Source organism: Polyodon spathula, chromosome 22 (assembly GCF_017654505.1).
Source record: "Polyodon spathula isolate WHYD16114869_AA chromosome 22, ASM1765450v1, whole genome shotgun sequence".
Lineage (NCBI taxonomy): Eukaryota > Metazoa > Chordata > Actinopteri > Acipenseriformes > Polyodontidae > Polyodon > Polyodon spathula.
This window is the reverse complement of record NC_054555.1, coordinates 5,247,595-5,275,351: the sequence shown is the minus strand read 5'-3', so window position 1 is coordinate 5,275,351 and position 27,757 is coordinate 5,247,595. Positions and strand designations below refer to the sequence as shown.

The 27,757-nt window shown below is 33.8% G+C and overlaps 1 protein-coding gene across 1 annotated transcript in view; it reads right to left on the bottom strand.

The window, feature by feature from the left end:
• Positions 1 to 7,582: 7,582 nt before the first annotated feature.
• Positions 7,583 to 27,757, bottom strand: part of LOC121296773 (gamma-aminobutyric acid receptor subunit beta-2-like) — a 51,424-nt gene continuing 31,249 nt past the window's right edge. Inside the window, exons 5-10 of the mRNA XM_041222550.1 lie at positions 26,088 to 26,170; positions 16,409 to 16,546; positions 14,832 to 14,984; positions 13,410 to 13,654; positions 12,208 to 12,348; positions 7,583 to 9,313 (exon numbers count right to left, since the gene is read on the bottom strand). Of these exons, the coding sequence (XP_041078484.1) occupies positions 8,966 to 9,313; positions 12,208 to 12,348; positions 13,410 to 13,654; positions 14,832 to 14,984; positions 16,409 to 16,546; positions 26,088 to 26,170 (1,108 nt within the window). The 3' untranslated portion in view covers positions 7,583 to 8,965. The remainder of the gene's footprint in view (positions 9,314 to 12,207; positions 12,349 to 13,409; positions 13,655 to 14,831; positions 14,985 to 16,408; positions 16,547 to 26,087; positions 26,171 to 27,757) is intronic.

The window sequence follows — 27,757 nt, the reverse complement described above, 5'->3', positions numbered from 1 at the left end:
TGACTCATCTCAAGGGTAGTCATTTTCTTTTTTGACAGGAAGTAGAGTAAAAAAATTACAAATTAATGCCAGCAGCAGCCACTGAAAATAAAAGTTTCTAGGGAAGCAGTCCAAAATGCATTTTGTCTTGACTGATGTGTGATGCATTGGTTGCTGCTCTGTCTCAGGGGCTATGTGATATATTGCAAGGCCATGGACCCTACACATCTGTCAACTGCTGGGTTAGTGATCAGTGTGAAGAAGTGGCATAGCAGTATGACAGAACCTGCTAACAAGCTTGCAGTTCTCAGAAACTCAAGAGAAAGAATAAAACATGCACAGGGCTATGCAATGTGTTGTATATGCCGAAGTGTATCCAAAAAAGTCTCCATGGAGAATAAAATGTTTTCTCTATTGAGTCTCTATTTGTGCACTGTTTGCAGGAATGCTTCTTCTCTACCTACTGCAGGTAATATGCATATGTTCCTCTAACCACGTGCTATAGGGGGATTCACAAAACCATTTAATCAAAAGTGTCATGAAAACCACTTAAATATTATTATTATTATTATTATTATTATTATTATTATTATTATTATTATTATTATTATTATTTTAGCAGATGCTTTTATCCAAATCAACTTACAGAGACAAAGGGGTGAACTATGAATCAACAACTACTGCAGAGTCACTTACAATAGGATCTCTCATGTCTCATCCAAAGGATGGAGCACAGGGAGGTTCAGTGACTTCCTCAGGGTCACACACAGTTAGTTAATGGCTGACCAGGGATTAGAACTGGGGACCTCCTGGTATCAAGCCCTTTTTCTTTAAGGACTGGAACACCAAGCCTCCTCATACTGTTTAGCATTACAAAACTAGAAATAGGCCATTTAAGAATAAATAAGTGATATAATTCGGTATTCCAGTAGTTTATTTCAAGTTGTATAGCTTCAAGTGGTGTTTTTATCTTAAGAAAAATACCGGTGCTAATGACTCTAATTTTGCTGGTAGTTTTTGTCAGCTAGAGTGTAGGAAAGACTATGATTGTTCCCACATTCTCTAACCACAGACTTTAATTTTTGTCAGTCACTAGAAGCCTTATTTTCAAAGCAATTCCTACATTATTTAAATTGACTGCTTAAAAAGGTTTGATTTTAATTTTGTAAAATCAATAAGTGTTTTTACCTATTTCAAAAAATAGGATTTAATTCAAGACTGGAGTAAACACTTTGAAAATATGACCCTAGACATATTATTCAAGTCAAATTCAACCATATAGATAAATTCATAGATAAGACACAGATAATTCACAATGACTGGCAATGGTTATATTTTAGCACCTTATATAACATTAGTGCAAAGTGACTGCAGAGCTTATCTGATATTTTATATTTAGCAAACTACGTTGAGTTAGACCGCAGTCTCTTTGCATTTACAGTGGGGACAGTTCCCAGGTGACATGTTGTAATTTATAGTTGCCAGGCTTTAATAGAGTATTAGCCAAAAATGAACTGGATTCCATTAAATGTGACATTTTTTTCTTTCTCAAAACTGTTGTAGTTGGTTAAGTTCTGTTCAAGCAGATTTGTGTTTCGAATAAAGATTGTTTTTTCATTTAATTCATTTTAAATTGCAGAATGTTGGTTTATTCCTTTCAGTTAAAAGCACATATCTCTTTACAAATGACTAGTATTTTATTTCTGTCACTGTTTTGAAAGATTAAAAAAGGACAACAGTGACTAGCAGACCATATATAACAGTATCTAGCAGTTGTTCTGGTTTATTATAAAATGAAGACATTTGATTTGATTAAACTGGGGATTGGACTGGCTGGCATCATGTCATATCACTTTCCAGATGGCATCTACAGAATAAACACCACTAATACAAGGTACAAATATACCACACTTGACTAACACCATAGTTTTATCATTAGGTTACCTTAGCAACAGTGTGTGAATTATGACTGCAGTACATTCAATATCAATGCCTTGTCAGAAATAAACCTGCATGACATGATGTTTTGGTATCACATTTTTAATCCCTTTCTGATAGCTTCTCCACTTTCAGCTTCAGATGTAATCAGAGTGTGCTTTATTCCACATTTCTCTAACCCTTTCCTTGTAACTTACACAAAGAAAGTTAAATATATAAAGATTCTAAGATATTTGAGTCAACATGCATTATTCCATTGTAATTATGGTACCATACTGGTACTGTATTTAATAATGCAAATATCACTAGCATGATAAATCAACAGTTAAAGGTTGGCTGCTGTTTATATCATTATCATAACCCCAGTGATAGCCAATTTATCAAGAACTAAACATTTGCACTTACCTCATTACAAACAACTGAAAAACAGATCTGTTTTGATTGGTTAAGGGGTGAGAAATAAGGGCTTCCAAAGTGTATGTTTAATTAGTTCAACCACGCATGTTGTGATATTATTAAACAGATAGAATACCGTGGCCTATCTTGCCTGTACTTCAGAGATTTCAACAGCCAATGCTCCTATTCTCGTAGTATTGCAAAATGCCAATTGTGGTTAAAGTACCAATAGGTACAAAGCAGTTCTTTCCATATTCTCATCAGAATTAAAGTGCATAACATGTCACCATCACGCTTTTTCTTCCAGATATACGGTGCACCAAATAATCAGACCACAATTTTCTAGGACACAATAATGTTTAAAAGGTCTAACACAAAAAAAATCATTTAAATGTCTTTTTATTTATATTGCATTATTTCAATTTCAAGAGTTACACACTAGTCAACAGTAGTTTATATTTACATGCAGAAATTGGCTGCAATATACACATAGTTTTTTTTTTTGTTTTAGTTTTTTTTCATTTTTTATTCCAGAAAATATTTCTTATGACACTACTCATTTACAGTCAACAATTCATTTTTTTTTCCATTTATCCCAGCCCTTGGCAGCCTTGCAAGGTGGACATGAAAATTTAATGCAATGTTGTCCACATAGTTTCATTTTTCTAGTCGTCGTTGTCAAAAAAAAAAACAAAACAAAGAAAAAGAATAAAAAAATGTTTCATTATGTGCATACGAGAAAGGCTACAAGGTAATCCTTGACAAGGCTAATGAAAACTACTGCATGAAAAAAGATTAAATACGGACAAGAAATTGCAAAGACAGTGTCCCAGCAGAGTGTACCAACATATGTGTATGCATCACAACAGATCACAGTTCAGGAGTAGGGTTTTGTACAATGCCTGGATACATTATACATAGGGCTTTGAGTTTTCAGGTTTTATTTTTGATCAGGTGAGGTCCTTTTAAACATATTTTGAGTCAATTCACTTTCTTAATCAAACACTAATTACTAAAAGAAGATGTTTCTTTTTACCCTCATATCTTGATTGAGTTAACAAACAACATGCATTGATCTCACCTGATTCTATTTGAACCTGCATTTTGTTCTGGCTCTAATCACCAAATTCAGTTTATTAATTTCCACTGCATTAGTTTCTAGTAGCGCCTTGATAATTTAAACAATCTGGTATTCAGTTGAGGCTTAACAACTATTAATTAATGTTTAAAGGGAGGGAGAGAGAAGGAAAATAAAAACCGAAAACTGGAAGCCCTAAATATACAGTATATTAATTTATTATCATGTGCTATTTGTTCTTTCCAGGTCTCTCATGGTATGTCTATTTGTGATCAAGAGCTAAACAAAACTTGGAATGCTGCTAGAAAGCTTGATTTTTTTTTTTTTTTTGTTTGTTTTTGTAAGGGCTGCTGGGCTGTATTATATGGCTTATTTTGTAAACCTGTGCAAGTCACATTGTCATAGTACTATGTAAGGTCATTAAAAAATCTTCACTGTGCCCAAATCACCAGGGATTTTGACTAGTCATATCATAGATATACAACAAATATTAGCAAAACATTTCAATGTGTGCTATAAAATAAATATATTCAATGTGTTGCAGTTACACATTAAACCATACCAGCTACACTCAGTCCAATATTTTCATAACTTTCATAACAATGTGTGTCTCATTGTAAAAGTCTGGAGACCAAATTGCTTTTTACACAAAGCAAGATTCAATTTGACATTTACCTTCTCTGTGAAATGAAATGCGATATATTTTACTACATTCTGCAATTTTGAATTATTAAATGAAATGTGGAAAAAAAAAAAAAAGTGAATAACTTCAGTGGTTGTTCACAAGCCTTGCTAGGACACTGTTATTGTACTAAAATGAAACAAAGCTAGAAGCTGTTAATTTGCTTACTAAGTGTGCAAGTGACACTCAGAAATATTTACATTATTCTTTAACATGTTTGCTTAAACCATGAAATTGCTTTGCATTCGCCTTACAGTAAAGTACAAATTAGGGAGTTAAAAACGTCCTTAAGAACCCTGCTAATATTTACAAGAATGTATTTTCCAAGTGGCGTTCACTCACAGGATATCTCATATATACAACTAGCAACATGTTTCTGGAACACAGTAACTAAACCTTAGGAGCCCACCCATTGTGAAAACATTATTACACAAACATTTTTTACATTTTTTTTATATTCTGTTAATTGAAATCATAGTAAAGCACCAACAGACTCAGACAATTTGGTAACATTTTAAATTAGACATCATTAATAAACAAGAAGTGAGCACACTATGAACAATTTTAGGCCCACTATACTGTAACAAAGCAACAATTGTCACTGTAAAAACAAAAATGGAGATATGCAGCACATCACTGCACTTGAAGTAATAGGTAAAATATTCCAACAAAACATGTAGCTGCAACAATACTATTCATTTTATCATACATTATGTTCCAACATTGTTTGAGTCAATTTCGAGGCTAAATGGGGTTGTCTCTGCATTTTGGCAACTTTAAATCATAAAAAAGATACATGTCTTTGCCATTTATTGACATTGTATTCTTTTGGTTTCTGTGCTATCAGTTTAAATGATAACAATATTAGCATATTAATTGTCTAATTAGAAATTAACAGTCTAATTAGAAATGTTACCAATAATCTCAGGATCTTTAAATATATTGAACAAATAGCGGAGATTACAAAGCAAAACATAAAACATAAATAAAATTTAAAAAAATCATTACATTGTGCGTTTAACTTCCCTGTTTTTTGTTTTTGTTTGTTCAAAAGTAATAAAGATAAAACATGTCCTTACCATGTCCATTCGGAGGAAGCTCCAAATAGAGTTAAAACATTTATTTTTTTGCAAACTTTTTGTTCATGACAGGTGTTTGTTAAGATTACAGCTGTACATCGAATTACTATGTTTCATTTTGCAATGGAAATATCTAAACATGCAATACTGCTTTGTATGAATTACTAAATAGCTCCAAACAAAACATTTATACACTATACAACTGTACATCGAATTATCTTACTATGTTTCATTTTGCAATGGAAATCGTTTTGCTATCTAAAACATGCAATACTGCTTTATGATGAATTGACTTTCTTAATATAAATAACATATATTATATATAATATATTAATCATATATATATATATATATATAATAATATATATATATATATTATAATAATTTGAGATTCCACATTAATATAGTTAAAATTAGAAAAACTCATTTAGATGAAAATTCGATTGATGTAATTTACTTGAGATTAAAAAGGTGCAAATAATATTTAAAGATTAGAATATACACTTAATTTAAAGAATCAGACCCTGTTAAAATATCAATGTAATCCAAACAGAAACACTGTGGAATATGAAACTTGAAGGCTTCATATGCTAGTGGTGTTATCAAGCAGTGTTGTGCTTTTTAATATTCCTGTTTTATGCAATGCCTGAACCACTTTGCCGCTGAAGATTTTTTCATATACAGTATCTTTTAGTATGGAATTACTCACACAGATGGAGGCTTTCAGCTGTTCGATCCTGTAAAGAATGACATATATGAATGCATAAACAGTTTTTCAGCAATAAATGGGTCACAGTTTCTTTACTCCAGTTTGAGCAATGACAAATAATAGTCTTCTTCATGATAAAATATTACGTTAAAATCCATGCGTCTGAACTGAACCTTTTCAAAGACACAAGCCATTCAAGACACACCACCCCCCCCCCCCCACCAAAATCCTGAAATACTAAATATAAACATAACATTCCTTATGTAAACACAGAAATATGCTTCATGAATCCTCACTTAAATTGAAATGCATATCATAAATGTTAACACTCATATACAATACATATTTACAGATTACTGAGGAAGGTAACATTGAAACTGCGCCTTGCTGTTCATCATAATTTGGTGTGAAATGTCTATAACACACGTCTTAACTGCTGGCTCAGTATCCCACATTGAGTATAATTTAGAAAGCAGAAAAAAAAAATGTTGGGACTGCTCAGAATTGCTGACAATTTGCAAATTGGATTTGTAATATTATTTTTTTTTATTATACGAAATCCATTAGTATCTGAAAATATCTGAACGAAGGTAACAACTTAAAAAACGTATTTTTGTTGCATAATGACTTTCATTTGAAATATATTATAGTACTTGGTGGTATTGATTCTTGCAAAAAGCAGAAACATGTAAATGTATGAATAAAAGAAGTGGTAGCGGGATAAAAATTGCCAAGGACAATGGCCCATTATAACAGTATACACAATAGTCGATTTATTGATAGACAGATAAACTCATAGTAAATGTATGTTACTTAATTTGAAATACTTGTAAGTACTTTTAGTTTCCCATGCAACTTGCAATTTATTGTTGAGAATTACTCTAGTTCCTTAAAGCTTTTTTTAATAGAATGTGGGGTGTGAGCTCATTTTTGTATCTTTTAAAATTCATACATTTTCTTTTTTTACATATATAATCTAGATTTCTTGGGCACAGGGGCTTTATCTATACGGCGGTAGAAAAGTGAGCATGTGGGGGATTTGGCAACTTCAGTCTGATTTATTTCAATCTGTTTGGCAACAGACTTGCAATGTGTTTTCCTGCAGTTAAATCTGTTGGATGACAACTTCATAAGAAAGGTAACTCAATTCCAATGCTCACAACATTGGTTAGATTTGTTACTTACATTCACTTGTTGACGCTGTACATTGCAAAAGTTGAAGGTCAATGTATGCACTCTGTTGAGTTGTTCTCTCTAGATCCTGTTTGCTTTTATCAGGATAGGAAACTATATTAATATTATCAAAGGTTTATATTAAATGACTTACATGCAGGGCATTCATTTCAGATATACTCTTTAAAACGTGGGGTTTAGATTATTTGATTTATTTGTCCACATACAGACACTGTACAACCAGAGGTGTGTATCTTTTTAACTCAAGGAACCAGTCATAAAGATGACAGGGCAAGTTTGGAATACATAAACCTTGGGGGCTTTTAAGAGATAATTGTTTGTTATTTTCATTGCTTTGAAAGATGTGTGTCATTACTGTTTACTGCCTTTAAGTAATTCATAAAAAAAACAAGACCAATCATCTTCATTATTGGATACCATCCTATCTTACAATAAATATAAAAAAATGCAATTCTGTTATATCAGGCCATGTTTATATACAGTAATCTGCTTTTAAGAATGTTAAGCAAGTATTTGAACTTTTAAAAAAAAGTAAAAATCTGGGAAGTCAATTATGATTGAGTGTCTCATTGTTTAGTAAATAAGAGTCCAAGTACAAATATTTGTTTGTCAGTAGCAGCACATTCTTTGCAATAACTGGCAGCACAAAATACTTGACCTAGAAGGTTCCTTGGCCCAGTTAGCTTTGGTTAATCTGAAAAATGATTTTATAGTGCCGAAAATGAATCATCCCAGAATTCAAACTTGACCAAAATGTGAATTCTATCAATGTAAGAGAAACATATGTGTGTCTATTTGTCATAAAAGGGTAGTCTCTTGTATTGTATCTTCTTAACAGTTAGAAAGCCAGTCCTTCAAACACAAACTAAAATAAAAGAGAATCTAAAGCCTTGCACCCTCTTTTACTGTATATGGAAAGTGAAACAAATACAAATAAATGAATAAATAAATAATATTAAATTAGTATTCTGAAAACATCGTAGTCAGAACATAAGTGCACATGCATTTGTAATAGTTTTACAAAATAATATGTTCCTATTTCTTATGACCTAGGCTCATTCTCTATCTTAACCAAAAATAAAAATGATAATGATTACATTAAATGAAATAAATAAATAAATAAAGATGTGTTCCAAAACAATAACTCCTAGAAGTGAAATGTTGTTATAAAATTGAATAATGGAATAACTTTTGAAGCGTCATTTTGAATACAGTATGCTCCCCCTTACATGCAACTTAAGATAACTTTTGTGACAAAGAAAAGACCATGGGAAGCAAGTAAACAAGGCTACACTACCCCCACACCCCACAAGTTATCCCATAAATATTTCACAAAAACACAATGGGAGGCATGCAAAATAAAGTAACAGTAGAACACAAATAATCTGTATAAATGTATACTTTAAGTGACTTTCACCTGTTCTGCCTGTATCAGTAAATAAAAAATATGATACCAAGTGAAATCAGACATGTAAGATATGTCTCTTTAAACACTGTATTAGTTTATTCAGATTTTTTTTATGTTTGTTTTGTTTGTTTGTTTATTTTTTTAATTGCACTGGTGGGAATTTTGCTTGACCCTTTGAAAGTTCCAGAATTTGATTAATTAAGACAGGAAAGGTTATAAAGTCACTGTAATGTGAACATATAAATACATAGATACGTAAATAAATAAATATGAACATAATAGTCTAGGCTTAATCGATGGATTTACTGTATATGCTAAATTCTGGAACATGCATCTTTCATTGTTTCTCACACCTCTAAGGCTGTATATGTGTTAGCCAGCAATTAAGGTGTTCAAATGTAGTTAGTCCTGATTTATTTTGGATGTAATAATTCAAAAGTCTGGCTTGTGTTGTAAAATGAATCAACAAATTGAACGCTGTCTTCCGCATTCCTCAGTCTTCTTAATTCACATAGTAGAGCCAATAAACAACATTGAAGAAGGAGAAAACCATGGGGAAAATCACCCGCGACCACCGGTCGATAGAGTTTACATCAGTCAAGTCAGGGATGGTAATTTTCAACTGGGAAGCACGCCTTCGTAGCCTGCTTTTCTTTTGTCCCACATGCCTTTCCATAGCATTCCGTCCAAAGCTGTGCCTGGCCAATCCAGCCTTGCGGTACTGAAGGGTGGAACTATCATAAGCAAGCATGGTGCTTCTTGGGTCACTAAGGCCCAATGTGAGCTCAGAGGTGGCCATTTCATTCTTCATTTCAAGTGTGCTCAGTAAAATATTTTCATGAGGATCCATCTAAAATGAAGACATATATTGTGTTATTGAAAGACAGAAAATTTAACAATAAATAATGCATTATTAAGGTTTAAGGTATCATGCTTTTTTAACACAATATATAATGAATTGCAGACCCTGTGATACATCCATTTCTTTGTATTAGATCTTTCCTTTTCATATTGACGTGTCTTAAAAAAAGCATTTTGTTGTGTTTTTCATATTGACAGTGAAATGTGACAATGCTTCAGTCTGTAGGTTTATCAGTCAGTGAACAGTGCAGGTATTCATATTTTTCACACCTATAACTCCTAAGACAGTCAAACTGTGACTGCCAGAGTTAATGTTCAAAACCATGGTGAACACTTAATTTTGCTTAAGTGGAAAAAGATGTTACGTGTTAACATGAACAAATGCAAAAACAAAGGCCTGTTTTCTGTGGGGAATAAAACAGTTGCCATGCTACATAACAAACAAACACAAAGCCACTTACAATAGGAGCAATAAACATATTGATCATTGCTTGCATGTTTTATATAGCTAATATCATTTTATTATAGTACCATAACTAGAATTTAGATCTTTTTAACTAAGATATTATTTTAAATACACTCTTCCGTAGCATACAGTGTATATATATATATATATATATATATATATATATTATATATATTATATAGCATATGACATATCGTCTAAGATTTTCACAAGGGACCTGACATTTAATTTCTGCGCAGTTGAGCGTCAAATTAGGACATTTATTCTTGCTGTAAATCCATTACCACCATGACTGTTGAAAATGGTGGTACCCGAAACATTTTACCTTACCGAAGAAAAAGATATTCTCATATATATATATATATATATATATATATAATATATATATATATATATATATTTTTTTTTTTTTTTTTTTTCTTGTGATAGCTTAACAATACTTTATGCTTTATACTTTGAAGTAACTTGAATTTATTTGTTATACACTTGGAGCAGTACAAGCTGTTGCAATACTGTATGAGGTGGGAACATTTCAATTGCCATTCCAGTACAGTAGACTGATTTGCGTGCATGCTCTTGTTAAATGGCAAAGTTACATACTTTAGTCTTTTCTCTGTTGATGCTTTTGCTACAGTAAACCACTGGGGAATCAGTACTGTAAGTACTACACGGTGGAACATCATTCTCTCACTTTACAGATGTGACAGGAAGGCTTCGTTGTAAATGTTCTTGTTTTAGACAGTAACAATCGTTAATCAGATTCTTCTGATAGGACCTGACACTGTTATGTGAACTATAAGCCATTATATTATATCAAATAAATCAATTACACAATGTTATAGAGAAATGAACTTGTACTGCTTTACTGTCTTAACACATAAAACAATCTAGGTATGCAAATACAGTATACTAAAACAGTAAAAGCTGTGATTGCAAGTCAGATAATGTGAAGCTGTCCACAGATATAACTGTCTCTATGTTAATTTATTTTCACCTAGCATTTTGATTTGATGGAAAACAGAACCATAGTCTGCTTCATCTGCAAGTTAGAAGAATGTTTATGGTTTAGAGGAATGTCAGTTGTCTGACAAAGTACTTTGTTATAAATCAGAGATCTTAAGGCCATGTTTTATAACTTAACAGTCAGGAGCTGGAAAGAGCTTCGTTCAAAGTTGCCTTTGGATTAAGAGAGAATTTTATCAGCGAAGCAGTCAAGATAGAAATCTGTGGCAAGAAGGCTGTGTTTCTGCAGGTAGGTTAACATTTGGAAAATTGAAATTAAATCCCTGAGAGGGACAGAGCTTGAGTTCTGTTCCAGAAGCTCCCAGGTGGGAAACAGATGGGCACTCAGCTAGTAGGAAATTAACATGCAACAGTACTAAGCCCTTAATCTACCAAGCAATGCAATGTCAGATATGGAACAGAGCCCTGCTAAGCAGAGGTTTGTTTTGTGTTGTTTTCTAATGCTCGGATGAAAAATTCAGACAATTGCAAGACAATAGAAAAGCAAATATTCACTAAATTAGTTAATTCTATAGAAACTCTTTAAATGGTCCCCTGACATCAAAAGTCATCTACAGCAATAGTCATATATCAATACATCACTCTGGAATTGGAGCTATTTTTGTACATAAAAGATAAAAGAAAACAAATTTCCATACATTTTCATCAACATGATAAGTGAACTTGGGAATAGAAACCTGAAATAACAGACCAAGATAACTGATTAATGTTTAGCATCAGAATTCCCCAAATCACATCCACTTGTTCGAGAGGTAAGATCATTTTAGGTTTCTTAACTAAAGAATCCATGGATTGGATATATATATTCTTTACTTATTCAATGGGTCACATCTGTGCCATGATTCATAGAAAGGTTTATAAACAGCAATCAACAACTAACAAAGTAATTTTCAATTCAATTCATACTATAGCAAATGTGAATTCTTATTTTAAGACACAGAATAAATATGCCTATTAGGACATATGTATGCATGCTCTGTTTTTCTTTGCTAGCTTCAGACCAGACAACCCCCTGATGTTTATCAATGATAATAGGGTTCCAAACCTGTATCCAATACTACTTAAAAACAATTCACATCATCATTCACGATCAATACTGTTTTTTTTTTTTTTTTTCGATTACTGCGTAACCATCCTTCACTTCTTTTATCAGAGTTTGTTTTATGACCTCTTGTTTCATGGTTTCAATCTCTAGATTGCATTTTGTATCAGGAGACCACAACCTCCTCAATCGCATCTGAAAATCTTTGAATTTTTTTTTTTAAACTGTATGGTACAGTTGTATAACAAATAATAATAATTTTATTAGTTTGTTCTTTGTGCAAACAGAACAGGATATAAAAAGAGAAACCTCAATGTACATAATCATTTTTACTTTTGTTTTAATGAAGTACCTTATTTTTTTGCTCGCCCAGTCCCATTGCTTCATCCTCCACAAAGATTGGCTCCCACATTGAGTCATGAGCATCAATTTCCCTCTGTTTCATTCTGGCATACAGTGCATCGTCTCTCTGAACTACATTCCCCACCATCCACTGCAAGTACACAATGTTATCAGGTCAAGGTGCACTTGTGATAGTTGCTAGGAGATATAAAGTGCCCAGAAATTAAATTTAGCCTGGTTCACCAAGGTCAACTTTAAATCTGTCATACAAGTTTTAGACTACAGAGAATGCATGTGTTTTGGCAGAACATAACAACAGAGTTGTCCCAATACCTGTATATTACATTGATACATGCCGCAACAGTTCTGTAAAGTATAATAGAAAACATATATATATATATATATTTTTCTATATTAAAATGAGACTCTAAAAAGTAACACATTATCAGAAACTGCCTTATCACAAACATCATCTGAAATAAAAAGCTTACATAAGTCATTCAATGAAAGTCAAGTTAGACTTTGCAGTATGCCCTTCACAGAACATAATTATTCAGTGCTGGTCCACAGATGCCTGTAGCATTGTGCTTGCAATTTGAACTTGCAACGTGGCTCAAACAGTGTTCATCTAAAGATGAAAGTAGTCTTCAGTGCATAACCAAAGTGTGTCTTTGTATTACTGCAAACTGGAAAATTACCATCTTGGTTTCCCCACAGAGGACAATTCATAAAGCCTTTGTCACAAAGACACATTTCAAGCATCATGCCATTGGCATGAGTGAAGAAAGATTATTTGGATGAATGGTCAAGAGTCAACAATGACTTTTCTAAACCGATAATTTTCACACAAACTTTGTCTTCAAAGAAAGAGGGTCTTAATTACAGTTTTAATTACCATTGGAGGAATAATTCCACAAATTCAAATTCCAAAAACAAATTCCACCTGATATGAATGTTAGCTTTCATTATTTATTAGCTGGGAGCAACCTCATAAAGGGCTAAACTTCTGTTTATTGACTCGTATGATGACCAATGCTAGCCTTATACAGCCATGTTCTTTTATTTTTTCTTTTTGACAATTCTTGATCATATTGGCATGAAAGAGCTAAGCTTTTGTAAAACAAAAAAGTGGCAATTATCAATTGATATGATCTAGGAAACGTACTTCATTCCCTTTTACTGGAGTAATTCAAACAAGGACACGGTTCCTACCTTGTTAGCTTCCATTCGTATTTTCTCATTGTTTACAGTTGCTGCTTTCTCTGCTGCCTTCTTCTGTCTCTGTGGCCCCCTTCCGAAGAAGATGTAGTTGACCAGTGCATACTCCAACAGGGCCAAGAACACAAACACGAAGCAGCACATCAGGTACATATCTATGGCTTTGACATAGGGAATCTTGGGGAGGGTTTCTCTTAAGTGAGTATTAATTGTTGTCATGGTGAGCACCGTGGTAATTCCTGGAAAGAAGCACAAGCTTGAGAATAATATCACACAGTACAGGACTCTGCAATGTGATCTGTAAGTGATTCCAATCACTTATTAAAAAGCAACAGTATGGGGTAAATACATTAATCTCAGGACATCATGTGCTATGGTTTATATCACAGACTCAATTTACGCCAGGTTTAAACTACGGTACAGTGCTTGAGGGGGTATAGTATTCAGTATAAACTATCCAAATAATGGCCTGCAGACAACATTTTGGAAAAAGTAAATAGTCCATTTTTCTAGTGAGCTTGAAGGAATTCTCTTACCGAATTACCCTGGTCAGATAGAGAGATGGTAAAGATGAAGAGAGACGATTAGATGAAATACTTGACAGGACTCACAAAAGGATAGCTGAAGCACTATTAGTTTGCATTTTTTATGACAAAAGGTAAATGGAAAATTAAATTTTCTTCCTTGTCATGTCAAACTCGTTAACGTGAAGTGCCAACGCAGCTCTCCTGCCTAGTGCAATGGAGATCTTGAAATAAAATGAATGTATGCTGGAAGGCCAACTCATCAATATTTTAAGAAAAGGCATTTACTAGTAGATAGGTATATTATTGCTGACTTAATCTCTTTCTATCATACCAGGTGTGTTTTGGAAATGCATATTTGACTGTTTTTATAAATCATGATTGGAAAGCCAAATAAACATTCAGAGGAGTTTCTCCACAACTTTAGTGCAAGCAGTTCATTAAAACATCACCTTGATTTTTTTTTTTTTTAATACTGCAATTTTTTATACTGATTACTGTTTAATTGCTGGGGCATTGTCTAAAAGTAATTTAGCTCCTGTCAACACTATAGTAGTGCCATTATAGGAAAAACAATACTTGCACACTATGGAACTGAAAAGCATAAAACAATACTTGCACACTCATAAAAAGTATGACTTAAACTGCTGTATTTGAATTTCATTAACCAGTAAAAAGATGTTTAAGGTAAATGGGCAGAAATATATGAAAGATAAATGCATTAGATTATGAAAATAAATGAGACAGAAGAAGAAGAAGAAGAAGAAGAAGAAGAAGAAGAAGAAGAAGAAGAAGAAGAAGAAGAAGAAGAAGAAGAAGAAGAAGAAGAAGAAGAAGAAGAAGGGAAATATTTTTTTTTTAAATGTATCTAATTCATGATAAAAATTCATACCTAAAGCAACTCTGGCAGCAGAGGCATCGTAGTTAATCCAAAAGGAGACCCAGGAGAGAATTGTGATCAGAATGGAAGGCATGTATGTCTGCAAGATGAAGTATCCAATGTTTCTCTTCAGTTTGAAGCTGAGGGAGAGCCTGGGGTAAGCCCCTGTGAAGACATGGTTTAACAATGACTAGAAAGGGGATTAAAAGTGAACACAAGGTTAGGTTTTGTGTCCAGTGCGTTCCTGGGTGACAGGGCATGCAGGTGGTGGACTTCTAGATATTACCTGGAGGAATAATGCATAATAGGTTGACCATGACTTTAAGTTCATCTGAAGTTGGCACATGAAGTTATTTATCTCTTAAAAAAACAGACCGGTAAGTTTAAAGATGTTAGTTTAAAAAATAAATAAAAAAGAAGAAAACCTGCAGTGATCACAGTACTGCATTAATAAGCAGCTCCAGTTTTCTCTTTCTCTTTTGTTCTTAGGCTCTAATGTTTATTTTAAATCGACATTGTTTTTACAGTTCACCATAGATATGAGGAATTAAATCTAGTATCATATATATATATATATATATATAGATAATATATCTACTATTATAGATATATATATAACTATATAAAAAAGGGAGCTGAAGTTATATATACATATATATATAGTATTATATATATTGTGTATATATCACTTTGCTAATATACTATATCTGATATATAAATATATATATATATAATATATATATATATATATATATATATATATATATTATATACAAAGCTACCACAAAAAAGTATTTTTTGCCAATTACAAACTAAAAAAACTGAAATAGCTTTTTAAGGGCAACTGAACTGCCCTCATTCAAATTGCAGAGGGATGCTGTTCCAGTATAACTATTAAAGATAATGGAGCTGAAGTTTCCTGAATGCACATTGTTTCAACATTCACATAATGCCATATTGTTGTTTCCACTTCAGAGACTTTTAACATGTCCTAAGTATGTTCTTGATGTGACACAAGTAGATGCCTGTAAAAGTTGATAAAATTTACTAGAGCGACTGATATTTGTAGCCAATGCCACTGCCAATGTCTCAGATTGCTAACATTTGTCTATAATTCATACATTAGTGTATAAAAGTTGTTAGAGTTCTTGGAAGCAGCTGAGGCACACAGCTGTGTATTGTTTCTGTTCAGGCACTGGGTTGCCTAGATTGATTAGATCATAACTTTGCTTTTAATGTTCTCAGAAAGTCCCATTACCAGAGGAATACCTGAATCCACCCTATTTTTCGGACATGTATCCCTTGTAGGATTTTTTTCCAGTTGATTGTATGGTTCTCGTTTCATATTATACTGCGCTTAACCTTGGACTGTCATTGTTTTTACCATATTGTCCCAAACTCCCATACTGTACCTGACTTGATCATGCCTGTAGTAGTATTACTACACTTTTACCTTCTACTACAGCACTTTTATGAGCTAGCCATTTTACAAAACATCAGTAGCACGACGCATACCAGCAACACCTCATACAATGTTAAAAAGCACAGCAATGTCCTTGTTATTCAATAATGACTTGACTTGCACTAACCTGTAGAAAACACCACATCCTTGGAGATAAGGTTGTAGTCTACAATGGAGAACTGGGGCAGCTCAATCCGTTCCACTCCCGTCACAGCACGATCTCCCCCACGCCAGTAGAAGTTAATATCATCTGTGGTGTAGCCATCTGAAGGACAGTGCAGAAGTATAGTGTTTGTGAATTGCAACGAAGACAAAAAAAAAAGGTTGGTGAACTTCTCGGTTTTTATTTACTGAATCTATACCTCCCTTTAAATGTTAATTAGTAGTTGTTAAGCTGTCTCTGCATCCTAATAAAAAGAAAACTATGTATTATAAACTGTGTTTAAGATTATAATTATTTTGCTGCAAATCAAGATTTTAAAGGCTGGACTTGCTATCAATATATACTAGGTATTTTATTCTGAAAAGAAAAGCTGTGAAACTAACATAAGCATAATGATAAACTCAGCGAGTGCAAGAATTAAATGCAATTAGGATCGGAGATTAACAATTAACGTAATCTGTTAGCCCTGTTTGAAATAAAAATAAGACTAAACAGAATCCGACCGCCGCCATCTTGGCCGTCCGCCAAGATAAGAAGGTAAAAACAAGTGAAATTGTTTCATAATTAACAGGTTTTTTTTCTGAGTTTAATTAGGAAACAGAATCAGGATACAATTTGTTTGGGATGCAAAAAAATAAAACCCGAAAAACTTCAATCCCGAAGTGCTGTCAATGTCATGGAAATGAGGCGAAAGATACTAAACTTTTGATATGGCTGTTGATTTCATTACCAGGTTACATTAGTTTTACAGCACTGATTTTTCCCTCAATGATATTTTGTATGCACCACATTACATGTATATGGCATAATGGACAAATATAAAACTCAGAATGGTGATAAATTCAGTTTATAAAAAGTTTCTTAGTTACAGAGTGCCAGTTTATTAAATACATCATGTGTCCATTAACATTTGATATCCCACTGAATTCCTGTTCAATAATTATAAGGATCTGTTCATTAAAAGCTCAATATATCATTGTAATCTTAAATCTAAATATACACACTTAATTCTGATATCAATCCCTTAATCAATATTTCTTTTCACAGCAAAGTACCATACTGTTTCCTGCTAATGATGTTTAAACAGGTTAACGTCATTCAAAACCCAGACGCACATCATTTCCGAGTACACATATAAAAGATTATGAGGCACCTTTGAATATCACCGTCAATTTGCATGCTTTCAACTACAGAGTAGTGACTAAGGTTTGAAAATCCATGTTTCTTTCCTTAGTTTGGTTTGGTATGCATTCTTCTCATTGACAATTACAGCTATAGAGGAGTGAACTAAGAGATCTCTTGCTTTTCCTTCTGAGAGGAAATATTTAACTGTGTGTCAGTCACCTGTCCCGCAGTTTCAGTAAAGTAAGATTGCACAGTATGTGTTAAATACTGTACAATGAAAGCACGGGAGGCTAATACGTTCAGCCCAATATGGAGGAATGAGCTGCTCTATTGTTTTGAGTTAAAAGAGACCAATTTATATGAAACAACGGCACATCAGCTTTTGTTTGAGAAAGAAAAAAAAATATTCACACTCAACAAGTGAATTCAGCTGTTTCCTGAAAGTTTTTTCAGTTCCACTATGCCCCCATTATATTTTCTTTGAATTTTAATAGCCATACTTTGCATTGTATATATCTGGGGGTGGTGGGGCATTAGTTAAAATGAAAAATCTTACATTTTCTAGCAGCATCTTTGTTTAAAAAAAATAAATTGCTTCTGTAGGTTTTTCCACTTCACATATTTTGTGCTTTATTCAAGCCCTTGGATGAATGGGTTGAATAAAGCACAAAACATGTGAAATGGAAAAACCTACAGAAGCAATATTTTTATCCCAATCCATTTATCCCATTGCACAGCACAACACGGGCTTATGTGTAGAGCTTCAAGTAGACCAGAGACACAAATAGGCCTGCACCAATCTTTCCCTGGTAGAAAAAATGATGCATTTGTCATCTTCACAAAAGAAAGGCTATTTAACTTTAAAAAAGAAACACAGAAGTTGCAGGTACCCTATGTACAATAACTAAAGCATTGCATCACCCCTAAGCCCTTAAGTACTTAACCCCAAAATGACCAATTATATCATCGAATTTAAGGGTAGTCTACACCAAATGTTTTTCTCTAGTATCCTTTTGTATTATGTGATATACATTTAGCCATGTATACATTTTTAATAAGTGCGCTTAATATTTAATTAACTGGATCACTGTGGTGTAACAAAACAGGACAATGTTCTCCCAACATCCTCTAAACCCTTCAAAGAAGAAACATGCAATCAAATTAAAAAGGTGAATTTATCTTTAGCTGGTCAGCTTTTCCTTGTGAAACTCATTAACAATGTTTACTAAGGTTTTAATCCAAGTCTCTGGCATTTTGTGTTGATTTGCTTTCAGAAAAGCGAGCGATGCAAATTTACACAGCTGTGTATACTGGCTATATTAAACTACAAAGTCCTTACTAAACCAAAGTCACCACATTCCTTTAGCAACACTCTTCTATTTGTGCTTATTTATGTTGGAAGGAACCACAGTAGTTATGAACAGACACCTGATTTCCTACTGAAATATGTAAGTAAATGTCAATCTAGCCAAACATTATACACATACAAAAAGTTTACGTTAGTAAAAAGATTACTTAATGCAGCTACTGTGTAACTTCAACAGGCAGATGGGAAGACCCTAAGCAGCATGTCTGGAGACATTGACATTTTACTTTTTGCAACACAGTTATTAAATACATTGAGGATATTGAATATGATTGACTGTAGGTCTGATGCATGCATCTGAAAATGTATTGCATTCTGAGTGATCGCCACTATGCTTAGTGTGGGTAGGTTGTCTTCGCATACAGAAATATATGATATCTGTAAAATGGGCTTAGTTGCAAAATGCATCAGACCCTGTAGGGAGAGGAGATATAAAAAAAGCTAAGTTAAAAAACATAGAATTGTGTTTATACAGTATTTGTAAACATATATTTTAACAAATATATTTAAAGAAGTTTAAAAATTGGAATAGCTGTGTCACAAAGTTTTTTTCTGTCTGTATTCTTACTTTGAGTAGTTGGTTAATTGATATATTCAGCACTTGGAGCTGCTCAAGAATGAATGTAGGATTTAAGATTTAAAAACCGATGGATTGACAGTCTCTTTCTTTTTATCCACAGAGTAACAGAAACCATGGCAACGAAAGATTCCCTGCAAGCACTTTAAGGAGGTAATTGCATAATGCATAAATACATGTGATATTTATACAGTATGCAATTACATAACAGGCACATTAAAATGAAACGTTACCACGTTATCCACATCAGGAATACTCTCTTCAGTGGTGCCTACACTGTCACAGCTCTTGGGGGAGCAACAAGCATTGCAGAAGTCATTAGTTTGTTCACCCACTCGCAGGTGGAACACTCCATCACATTTACAATTACAGACATCAGGAGACATCAGATATGAGAAATAATATCCTTTAAATGAATGGCATGCCTGCTCTTTAGATTCAGTGGGTATGTGGCTCCGTCCAATGAAGCCTGAGACCAAAGGGAATTCTCTAATGTTTCTCTTCATCATCATCCACAGAGAAAAAAAACAAAAACACAGGATGGAGTGGAAAGAAAATGCATAGAAGAGGTTGTGCTTGTGTGTGTCTTTTACTAAAGCCATAATCAAAAAGCTTGTTACCCGCAACGATACCCTGATAAAACATTTGCAAATGCACCCTTGATACTGTTACAGAAAATGCAAGTCTCTTACCAAATGTATTGTATATATCTAGTTCTAGTTGGCATTGCATTTGGATTGAGATATTCACAATAAGAATAACTCTATGCATGGAAGGCCAGTTCTTTTTAATTGGGTATGTGTTCTATGTTGTGTGTGTCCAGAGTCTTTTTGACTGTATGGACTTTAGATGAATTTCACAAAGCCGTTATTACGGAATCAAATTCCTGGTTTGTTTATTCCAAATACACAGGTGTTCGGCGTACTTTACTAAACTTAAAATTCTTGGCATGTCAGAATCATATTGGAACAGGTTGTATTGATTAAATCCAGTAGAACAGTTTGAGGGCTTTTTACAACCACTGTCATCATTGGTGGTTCCACAATTCATCACCCGTCATCACAATCCAATGAGGGCTAAGCAAATGCACACCTGCCCAATCAAACCTGTAAACAAATGGGCTTAAAAAAGTCAATCAGGCTAAATTGTGATTTTATTTAAGTTTTATTTATGTGTTGAGGTGGACAGGTGGGCGTTTCCCTTCCTTCAATCCTTTGTTTTAACAAAAAACACCTAGTTTAGTCATCTATTGTTTAGTATCTAGTGGTGTAGAAAGTATAATAAATCTACGGTACCCTATCTGTGTCTGTATATTTCTATATAATGATGGAGCTATTTTTTGTTTCATTAAACTGTAAAATGACTTTTTAGAGTGAAATTAGTTGTAAAATGCCAAGAAGCTAATGAGTAGGGATCTGTTCTCCCTGCAAGATCGCAATCTGCAGCACAGTTATGTTACCGATATTTGTGTTAAGAAAAGGGTCAAGGCCATGGATTGGGCCTGCTAGATCGGAACTCCACAGAGGTTCTGTACATTTGGTAGGAACAGAAACAATATACCTGTAGATCACTAGTCTTATTGCTGAAGAGCAGTCCAACCAAATATGGGTTCTAGTCTGTACCAAGTTATTCTAGCAACACAGGGTAGTATTAGCACCAACAGTCTTATTAATTGTCCCCCTTTTCCCATGTTTGATTCTTTGATTGTATAATGTACTTCTGTTTGAAATGTGCAGACGTTTTGAAGACAGTGCTATACTGTAGATGAACAGTTTTTGGTGCTTCATACTATCGAATGACTTGTCATTGTTCAAAACTCACTCCAATGGTCTTGCTACAATGGTCTAACTGGATGCAACAGTTTATATATAGTGTTTTGTATTTTTTTAGTTTTATGTTTGCATATTTTAAAACTGGAACAAAAAGAAAAATACAATACAACTATGCTATAGCTATGTTATTCCATTGGAATTCATTATTCATATTTTTAAACTTTTTTTAAAGTTTAAAGTTTAAACTAAAACATTCACTTAAAACGTAAAAGCAGCTGTTGTCACTTGAGTTCATGTTACTTTTTAGCCATTACCTTTAATTGTTACCAGAATCCCTCTTAAGATATTTACACAGTTATAATCATTACCACCTTGTGCTCCCTCATTAGGCACTCCAATGTCTTTGCTATCTCCTATCTAATCCTGTCAAAATTTCCTATGCCCTGAATCATTTAAAGGTCTCACTCTTCTTTGTATTCCCCCTCCTCACACAGAAGCACACACTTCAACTCCGAACTAATTTAATCAATCTACCTGAGTTTGCTTCTTTTTTGCCTTTAACAAGAAACATCGCTTTGAACACCAATTCAGGAGTAAAAACAAAAAGGAACAGCGGGAACAAGAAAATGTGGTTCAACCTATCAAGGTTCTCTAATGGAATGAAATGTCATAGGGCACAGTTACTGTAATTCTTTTTGTAATGCCCCCAGTATTTTATATGTTACTGTACTTCCAACCGGTATTTACTTTGATCTTTTTAAAGCAAATGATTTTTACTTTCTATTCTGAATGTGCTTATCTTACTTCCGTTTGTGCCCCCTCATCCTACTCTCACTCGAAAGAAGTTACTTGGGAAATATATAAGTGACAGACCTAAAAGGTATATCTAAGAGCACACTGCCAAAACAAGCACTGTAACTCTAAATATCATGGAAAATATGTAATCCCGCTTAATAACAACACACATGCAAGCATTTCATTTTAACTAGCTGACACATAATTCACTAGAATAATAATAATTAAAAAAAACAAACACTAAAGGCTTTTTACAGAAATAACTTTTCCTTCTTCTTTACCCTACATAACAGAATTAGAGCAATTTGTTTCTTGCAGAAACAAAGTATGATGTACAGACTGATGTATCCATCACAGTCTTTGAGATCCTGGCAATATTTTGTCTATGCCTTTCTAGAGATTAAAATAACTGTCAAAGTGCATATGTCTCAAGCTCCTTTGCCATTTACTGGATTGAATCTGATAAAGTTACCTAGAAAATTGTATTATGCTGTATCTGAGGTAAACAAAACAAACAAGAAACAACAGCCCTCATCCATAAGCTCGAATCAACTGCTGGGTACAGACTGCTGTATGTAAGGAGCACATCTTACCCTGGTGACATATTGTTAAAATCATCACATATCATCTGGTTTCAGATAGCTAGCTTTCATGTGACAGTCTTTATTATCATCATATACTTCAGTTGTATATGCTATCCCTGCACGAAACACATCCATTCTGATTAGCTTAGTGCCCTTACATTTTTGGAGGGAATATATATATCTGTGACTAAACATTTTCACAATAGTGATGGTGCCCCCTATCTCTCTACTTAAGATGCATAACTCCAATCATGGTCCATTACCAGACAGGAGAGCCTTCAGCATTAGGCACTAGCTCTTAAGCAGTTTACTCATCTATAATGCCATAATGCTTTACAATTGTAAACACACATTTCTGAGTTATGCTAAAATAAAGAATTTCCCATTGACACAGGCTTTCAACTCACTACAGCTTTGCAGACAATTGCTGAAAACCATGTTTGGATCTGACTGGAATGAGGAAAGAAAAAGCCTCTGGCTCTCAAAGATAAAGCTCTCCCAGAACATTGTTTACTCTTGCTTGTTTCCTGTTCAGAACCATTTATTCTCACAGTAAATCACGACTTCTAGGGACATCCATGCCCAGAAAACCAGTCAGGCACTAAAAAAAAAAAAAATCATTTCAGCATAGCATAGACCTTTTATGCACCAGTGGCTTGCTAATAAAACATGTCAGTCTGTGTGGTTCTAAGCACTGATTGGCCTTTAGAAGTATATTTATAAATCAACACATCGCTGGTGATGAACCACAAAGCCCAATTGTTCTAAAGACCTACTAGACTTCTTTCATGCTCATTACCTTCGATGGGCTTAAATCATAATGCTAAAGAGGTTCTTTCTCATTTTATGCATTGCTTTTCTTTGTTTAAAGGCTTTTAATTATGATTTATAATAAAATGTGTGCATGATATTATATGCAATTCTCTTAATCTGTGTGCAATACAGACCCTTGGTTTATTTTCTGAAAGGAAATGACTTGTGATTAATTTTCTAATGGATTCCTAATTGAATAATTAAGATAGAAATGAAGAAAACTATATGCTTTACACTTCATTTACTAAATGTACCTAAATACACATATTAGTGTTGCTACTTGATTATGTTTTCATAAAGCAATCACACAAAATAAAGATGAGTGGTTATGAACTCTCAGGGTTCTATTTTGGATTGAGTGCAGAAACAGAAACAGATATGAAAACTAATATCAAAATTTAATTTGTCACTGTCCATGGGACTAAACTGTGTTTTCTATTTCTAAAAAAAAAACTATTCAAAAGCTCTGGAAGAGCTGCCGTGAAGAAGATCAACCGCTTATGACAGCTATCTAAAGAATTATTCCTCTAGCCACAAATATATGCTTTCGTTTGACTATCACAAAAAAAGAAATTAGGAAAGTATCAGTTGTGTCACGCTTAATAAAATGTTGTCTTTCTACTCTAATAGCTGCTGTTCATATAGACCCCTTAAAACACATTCACTATGCAGTTACTCCACAACTTCCCTTGGAAAAAATAACAGGTAATGTTGTAAAGGAATTAAGAAAAACAAAGCTTTACATAAGGGATATTGAATGAATACACAATAAAATGGGTATTTTGGGACCAAGGGGAATGCAAAGGCACATGAAAATTCCCATTGAAGCACATATCACATCGTTATTTAACTATGAACATTAAAAATGCTGAATGAATGAGATTTATAGTTTCTCATAGTTAATTAACCAAGTTATATGCACACGTGTGCATTGTGCACTGTTGTGGCGAAAGAAAAATCAAATAACCCCAACAACAGTGGAACAGATTTCTAACATTCGACTTTATTTAATCAATCAAAACTGTCATTTTTTCTTTGTCAATAGAGCCTATTCAGCTCAATCAATATTAGAATATTGACACGCTGCTTTGTTAAAGTTGATTTCTGATCTCTCTGGGATCAAGTGGCAAAGTTGTAGAACTATTTTATTCACAAAACTCTGCGTCTTACTATTATCAAGGCTTTCAGTTATGACTGTATAGAATGATTAAATTCTTTTTTTTTTTTTTTTTTACATTAGCTACTCTTCTTACTAATCCTTCTTGCTATTGCTCTATTTCAAGGATCAGCTGATGCTGAATAGCTTTGATATTCATGCCTCCAAGTAATAAAGTGGCACCTCTTTAATGGTAGTATATGAACTGCTTTTAGTTACTTGTTGTGTTATTTTGGGACACCTACAGTATATAGTATCACTGTTAAAAATGCACAATTCACTTAGGATACAAGATGTACATTATAAAAAATGGAACCACTTCACCACATTTAACTGCTTCAATAACTTGTATATAGCTTCAAATGCAACTGTATTCCTTTTGTTTCCTTACCTTAATGAAATTTGCAATTTTTGGGATTGATACTGGATTCTGTTACAGTATCCGTTCAAATACAGAACATATTGGCCAGTCAACCATTTTTTTGTACTTTTGGTAAGAGGACGACCAAATTGTGGGTAATTACTGCAGTGAGGGAGCAAAATTGAAGAAAAAGAAATTGGGTACTCTAACATTTAATGGCCTTTGAAGCCATATACCAATTAAGAACTTACATAGCCACAAGGAGTATAACTGCAAAGGAAAAAAAAAATATTTGTGAGGGTGAAACTACCTTGTTAACTACAAAGGAAAACTGGCTTAGGGCAAGACTTTTTTGAAAATCGCACTAGGGGTGAATAAGCTCAAGAACATGCCTTCAATACTCATGAAAGTTATTTGCCAAGGGATGGGGAAGAGAGTGTTAAAACATAGTCTAGTGTGCATAATGATGTTTTTTTTGTTTTTTTTAACATAACCCAATTACTGCATCTCTTCAATAACACAAGGCTTGCTTATGGTAATTACATTACTGAGAACATTACCTTTATGGGAAATCATCTTGACGATAAGTGCTTTAAATTAAAAACAGCAATTATTTCTCTATAGGCCTGGATTGAATTCATTCCCGAAGCATTTCTAAGTAAAATTGGGTCTTTTCTGTGAGATTTTACACAATTATCCATTAATATGACATTGTATTGAGTCATCTCCAAGAATAACCCTTCTGAAATAAGCTGGATATAAGAATTTTGGATGATACTGAAAACTTAACAGGAGGTCACAGTATTGGAGCCCTTTAGGAACTTCAGTGTTATTCCCTTAAGATGCATGCAATAAATGCTGGTTTTTGGAGAGAAGACATCAAGTTTCTTGGTCCATAGCTCAGATCTCCAGTTCTGTAAGTGGTTTAGTTGAAAAATAGATATTGGAGAGAGAGAGCGAGAGAGAGAGAGAGAGAGAGAGAGAGAGAGAGAGAGAGAGAGAGAGAGAGAGAGAGAGAGAGAGAGAGAGAGATTGATAGCGCATGAGTGGGTGAAGGACATTTGATAACCACTGACTATATCATGAATACTCACAGCTCTCTATCTCTAAAGTGCAGTTCTGTTCATCCAAGGGATATCTCCTCAGATCCATCATACAAGCTGCGGTCGTAGTAATTCTGAAATGCAATGACACAATTATTGTTTTTTAAATGTTCTGGTTTAATCTGCTGACACACAACATAAATAAGACAGACTACTGTAAACACATTAGCTCCTTAGCTGTTAGTTACTATACAGAGATAATTAGGCAGAATATAAAGCTATCTACAGAGAGATTGTTTATCATGTTAAGTATGCAGTAAGGATCTGTAAAGCCATTTAACATAATGTACTGCCTTAGTTCAGTAAGATAAACCATACCAACAAATGTTGTTATGAACTATTTTATTGATTTCCCATATGATTTGCAACTTTTTAATAATTCAATTCTATATGACTATCTATGAAACACAAGAACCCATTTCAAAACGGCTCAATACAGTCTGATAAATAAACAGTCTTTACTGAGCCTTTCACAATTTACATTGTGTGGGCATGGAGAGGATTCAAACACAAAATCAAATCCATGTCCTAGTCCATGGCTTCTATAAATCACCTTGCCAACCAGCAACCTACAGTCCCCCCCTTCATGAATCCCATCACCATATTATTATACATACTTTATAAGGTATATACCTGCCACATATACAAATTTAAACCATAAGATATCAGAAATGGTATGGTACTTGATTGAACTATAAATTGATGGTTTCAACATATACACAATTTTAAAGATAATTGAATTAAAAAGGCACAAACTGAATTGCATTGGTTTTGTGAAACCCAAAGCACTTATTATGGCAATGAAAGCCAACACATCTCCAAACGAGTTCACTGTGGTTTGCTGTAGGTCAATGTAAAAAAAAAAAAAACAAAAAAAAAAAAAACAACTTAAAACAACAATACATTTTTGACAATCAAAATTGACACCATGAAACCTGGTTTACCTGTAAATAACATTGAGGTATAATTATGCTATATTTAAATACGTTCAAGGGAGTGAAAGTGGAAATATCTACGCTCCATGAAATAATTATAACTGTGCCTTCAGAGATACGTATAGCTCTCAATGGCTGCATATTTTTTTGTTTGTTTAAAAAACCTATACATCCTAGGGCTTCTTGCATTATTAATCCCACTGACCCATCAAACCTGAAGCACATTCATCATCCTGGGGAGAAAGATGTCTATCAGCAAAGGAAAAAAGATTAAACAAAAGGCATTTCCTTTCCACTGAAATAACGGGATAAGGTTAGACTGGATTGGATTGCATGATAGATAGCATCCAATCCAAAGCATCCTAACCTTGTCTGGGAGACAGATTTAATTGGATAAATAGGACAGATATTCAATAAGACTCTTTTAAGGAATCCCACTGTTCCACATATTTTCCCTGTGGTAGCGCTCTCAAGCTCCGCACATGCACCATACAGTTGTATTTAATAATGTAGATTATAAGAACGCATTCCACTTCAAAGTGAGTTCATGTGAGGCCCAGTCAAGACCCCAAAGGGACACCTCACCTTTATTCTAAATGACAACCTGGTGAGGTACTGGTGCTTAAAATACCACAACGGGCCCCAGACTTAATAAAGTTTTAACAAATGCTACAGGCATGACAAACATATCTGCTGACCTTTGTGTTCACTGCAGTAAGGGCAAAA